Raw genomic sequence first — 5,314 nt, 5'->3', positions numbered from 1 at the left:
GGATGAGGGATGTCGATGGAGATGTGATGTCACCTCCAGGAATCTTCCTCTGGGCTCTTCTGTGGTGGTCTGGAATCTTCCCTCTTGAGGCTCTCTGTGATGGTCTGGACTCTCCTCTGAGGCTCTCTGTGGTGGTCTGAATTTCCCTCTAGGCTCTCTGTGGTGGTCTGGAATCTCCCTTCTGGGCTCTCTGTGATGGTCTGGACTCTCCCTCTTGGAGGCTCTCTGGATGGTCTTGGATCCTCCCTTCTGAGGCTATCGTGTGATGGTCTGGACTCTCCTCTGAGGCTATCTGTAGATGGTCCTGGACTCTCCTCTGAGGCTCTCTGTGGTGGTTGGACTCTCCCTCTGAGTCTCTGTTGATTTGTCTGGACTCTCCCCTGAGGCTCTCTGTGATGGTCTTTGGGCTCTCCCTTGAGCTCTCTGTGATGTCTGGACTCTCCCTCTGGGCTCACATTCTTTCTATGAACCTGCTGGGATCTCAGAGGCTACCCAAACCTAGTATCTGACGAGGGTGGTGAGGCACAAAAGACCTTGTTAGAAAAGCATTCCTATATAACGTTTAAGTACAATGTGTTGTAATAGTTACACTGTAACTTCCTATTAAGTCCCATGACATATTGTTTCGGCTAACACAAAATGGAACCATTACTAGTATCTAATTACTAAACAAACCACAATCATTCTATTAGCTAAACAAAAAGTCAGATCATTCTATTAGCTGAAACTAGTTAAGAAACAACAGATCATTTCTATTAGGCTAAACAAAAAAAAACCAAAAAACCAAGGGAATTTCCAATTGCTATTAGGCTAACAAACCACAGATCATGCTATTAGGCTAAACAAAAACAACAGATCATTCTATTGCTAAACAAATAAACACGCTAATGCTATTAGCTTTAACAAGAAAACGATCATTCTATTAGCTAAACAAAACAACAGATCATGCTATTATCTAAACAAAACAACAGATCATTCGTTAGCTTAAACAAAACAACAGATCATTTTCTATTAGCTAAAACAAAACCAATATCATTCTGTTACCATACCTTTAGCCAGCAGGGGGTCTGCCATACCTTTAGCCAGCAGGGGGTCTACCATACCTTTAGCCAGCAGGGGGGAGAGGACAGGGATGTAGATGGGGATGTGCTCCACCTCCAGGCCCATCTCTGTGATGGTCTGGACTCTCCCTCTGAGGCTCACATTCTTCTCTATGAACCTTGCTGGGATCTCAGAGGCTACTCCAAACCTAGTGATCTGACGAGGGTGGTGAGGCACAAAAGACCTAGTTAGAAAAGCATTCATAACCGTTGGTAAGTACAATGTGTTGTAATCAGTTACACTGTACCTTCCTATGAAGTCTCCATGACATATTGTTTCGGTAACACAAAACTGGAACCAATTACTAGTATTCAATTAACTAAACAAAACGACATATCATTCAATTAACTAAACAAAATGACATATTATTCTATTAGCTAAACACAACGACAGATAAGCAAGACTTCTAATGTCAAGGGATGGCGATTGATGATCTGGTTAAGAAGAAATGGATGTTGTTTAGGCTAACTAAACAACATCAACTAGGATAAACACATCAGGCAAACAACTCATCCACTGCCACCCTCCATCCTAAATTGACCCTGACCGTATAACCTATGCAGAGCAGCCACATGGCATTTACATTGAACAAGGGGGAATGGCTCATCTCATGTCTGGTTAAAACGCCACAATCTGTTGGTGTCTTCAAGAGAATTCCCTTGACATTGGGCAGACAGAGAATTTCGCCCCAATCGTCAACCGGGGTTTGTGGGAAACTCGACTCGCTATCTCCTCCTGGTGGAATATGCCTGCATCACAGCTCGCTTTTTATGAATAGGCTAAACTACTTACCAATTTAATACTCCTTGATATTACTATTACCCCGGCAATTGCTAGTCCAGTACTGATGTTCTAGAAGAGAAAACAGCTAGATGTTAGCCAAAGATGTGTTAGCTAACGTTGGGCCTTTATTTCATTTTACCGACATCTGATCTGCGGTCTCATTTGAATGAACCGTCTAATCCCCTTCAATGCTTTCATTAGCATCCCATTTGGTTCTTACCCGGATAATGGTTAAATTATCGTCAGCGAACTGAGAAATGACTGAAATTATGTTTTTAGACGGCTTTTCTCCTTTCTCGTCTGTCTCTGCCTCCCTTCTGGACTCCGGCATGTTGTTGACATGTCTAAAAGACTACAAAAATCGCCCCGCCCACTAAGTAGTGTAGGTAGCGTGGACCAAAAAACCTACAGTACCGTCTGGTGTGGCGTTTTCATTAATGTTTCATTATCTAGWCCTATTGCTGCTAAATTGAACGTTATATGTCGTGTATAGAAAATATTATGCAATAGCYTCAATTAGGTGTGAGATATGTACAAACATTCTTACGAAGTCAAAGTACAGTATGTTATTGGAGTAATCCGACACAAAACCATTTGAAACCACTGTGTGCATATATATAACACATGTATTAAATATTTTCCATATTATACATCTTGGGAATYTTGGTACAAAAGTTCCTCAGAACATTTTACAGCATAGCATATGTACAAGTCCCATAGGCTACAGTCCAGAGTTGGGGTCCATTCTGTAGAAAATCCAGTKGATTTAGAAAGTAAAGCAAATTTCAATTCCAAATGTTCTTCATTGAACTATTGAAGAGAATGGATTGCAATTTTAGTGACCTTCCCAAACTGACTGGAATTTCAATGGAATTGACCCCAAACTCTGGTACAGTCACCTTGTAATGTCTGCTCTTTTCAACTTAAAAGGGGTCACGTGAACACTGGCCTCAGAGAGGGTAAGGACAACTCCGACACCAGAGCAGGTTATTTAAAACCAGCTTGTCTTGTGTGTTGGGTATCAAATATTTGTTTGCAGCAGCCCATCACAAATGATTTGTATTCCATGGGAAAGTCAGTAGCTGTCTAGAAGAAAAAGAAACGCACACCTATTTAGGCGAGGTGCTGGCTAGCGGAGTAGAAAACTTAAAAATTAAAGGAGAGCCGCACACTCTAGGAGCTCAGYTGCAAAAATATTTAATTMACCAACYTTTCGACAGACAAGCTGTCTTCATCAGGGTACCCTGATGAATTAAATKTTTTTGCATCTGAGCTCCTAGAGTGTGCGGCTCTCCTTTAATTTTAAAGTCAGTAGCTGAACAGTCTTTTAAAAACCCTCTCCTGCAGTAATATTGGAAAATAATTAAGCCAGACATAAAAATAAAAAAAAGTTTACATTAATTTAATTTAAATATTTGGTAAATCAAACCAATCATAGCTGCAGTCAAGGTCCATAAATATTTGAACATTAACCAAGTTATTATTATTTCAGCTGTCTACCACAGCATATTGGGGTTTAAATTAAATAATGAACATGAGCTGAAAATGCAGACTTTTAGCTGTAATTTGAGGGTATTTACATCCAAATCAGGTGAACAGTGTAGYAATTACAGCACGTTTTATATTTATGGACCTGACTGTATACATACATATCCCTATGTAAGTGAATGCCGGTAGAGTTGTACAGGTCACATTAAAAGAACTGTAAAATAACTGGCACGTATAGACATAAGACCATGTACATACAGCAGCATCACTATCACAAGTTGTAAAATAAACAGAAAGTTAAAAAAAACGATATGTTCAAGGATAACAAAAGTCTCACAGTACGAAGGCTTTACATCGGTGTGGAAACTCACTTACAGGTTGAAGGCTTTGCATCGGTGAGGAAAGTCAGTGTGCGTATTTTTTGTTGTTGTCCCCCACAAAGGAGGCACACCTGATTTAGGATCATCTCATTATACCCCAACCCTGACTMTCACATTTAGAAACTGAGCCGCATCTGAATTTGGACCTGTGGTTAGGGACAGAAATGAAGGGAGAAACAGAGAAGCTGAARGATCAGGTTTCCACATATGGATCAATGTAAATGGTTTTTTGTGCAGCCTGATGTGGAATACAAGCAGAGACCCCAAAAAACTAATTTAAAAAATAACTCGTTCATTTCAACAAATACACAGAYAAAATGATCATTTCTATCACACAATCCAAACAGAACCATTATACGTGATCCCAGATCCAGACCTGACTGGTTACTGCCTTCTCCCTGTCACACAATCTCTGACCTCTCAGTGCTGGTTCAGAGAAAATACTGTTGGAATCCCCAAAATTACAGACATATATTAAAACAGTAATGTTATAATTTAAACATTTCTGTCAAAGGGGCTATGGATTACCATCAAGAATACAGATGGGATTTCTGACTCCATGTTACAGACACATTTGACCTGTTTATCAAGCAGGCCTTGGTCTACATCTCAACATTCAATGTAGTTAGCTTTTTATGTCCATTGATGAAAGTTTTTTCAAATATCAGACAACATTATAATGACAGTCTGAAGAACCTAGCAAAGGCACAAATAATGCAAGTGACAAGTCTAACGAAATAGTTGAAGATACAGAGAATGTGGAACGAGAAGATACTGAGAACGAGGAACGAGAAGAAAGATCAGGAGTAAATGTCTACTGTAAATATTCCCTAGCAAGAATAGTTCCTTCTTTTTTTGTTTCCAATGGGACATGAAGTAGTTGAAGCGACAGAAGTCCTGGTGAAGATGTGATGTTGCAAGGAGGAATTGACTGTTGTTATTGACTGTTATGGTCCATAGTCTTGTGGTAGCCAGACCACAGCGACAGTTATTTCAAACTAAGAAGTGCTGAAGGACAATATACACACACCGAGCAGAGAAAGAGAAGGGTGGGAAGAACGGAGACTGATAAGTCATCAGAGAAGGGTGAGAGAGGGGGACCGTGAGGAGAGGGGGAACATGGAGGGACAGAGGGGACAGTGAGGGACAGACGGACATGAGGGACAGAGGGGGACATGGAGGGACAGAGGGGGACATGGAGGGACAGAGGGGGACAGTGAGGGACAGAGGGGGACATGGAGGGACAGAGGGGGACATGGAGGGACAGAGGGGGACATGGAGGACAGAGGGGGACAGAGGGGACATGGAGGGACAGAGGGGGACAGTGAGGGACAGACGGGGACATGGAGGGACAGACGGGGACATGGAGGGACAGAGAGGGACAGAGGGGGACAGAGAGGGACAGAGGGGACATGGAGGGACAGAGGGGACATGGAGGGACAGAGGGGCATGGAGGGACAGAGGGGGACATGGAGGGACAGAGAAGGGACAGAGGGGGACATGGAGGGACAGACAGGAGGAACATGGAGGACAGACAGGGAAATGGAGGGACAGACGGGGAC

General features: G+C 42.2%; 1 protein-coding gene across 1 annotated transcript in view; it reads right to left on the bottom strand.

Moving 5' to 3' along the window:
* The window catches only part of c18h3orf33 (c18h3orf33 homolog (H. sapiens)), a 21,451-nt gene extending 19,190 nt beyond the window's left edge, over positions 1-2,261 (bottom strand). Inside the window, exons 1-3 of the mRNA XM_024139606.1 lie at positions 2,105-2,261; positions 1,894-1,953; positions 1,050-1,257 (exon numbers count right to left, since the gene is read on the bottom strand). Coding sequence (XP_023995374.1) covers positions 1,050-1,257; positions 1,894-1,953; positions 2,105-2,215 — 379 coding nt within the window. The 5' untranslated portion in view covers positions 2,216-2,261. The remainder of the gene's footprint in view (positions 1-1,049; positions 1,258-1,893; positions 1,954-2,104) is intronic.
* Between the last annotated feature and the right edge of the window lie 3,053 nt (positions 2,262-5,314).

This window comes from Salvelinus sp. IW2-2015, unplaced genomic scaffold, assembly GCF_002910315.2.
Source record: "Salvelinus sp. IW2-2015 unplaced genomic scaffold, ASM291031v2 Un_scaffold1851, whole genome shotgun sequence".
In the NCBI taxonomy this organism is placed as follows: domain Eukaryota; kingdom Metazoa; phylum Chordata; class Actinopteri; order Salmoniformes; family Salmonidae; genus Salvelinus; species Salvelinus sp. IW2-2015.
Note: the sequence above shows the minus strand (reverse complement) of the source record. Positions and strands in the feature narration are given on the sequence as shown.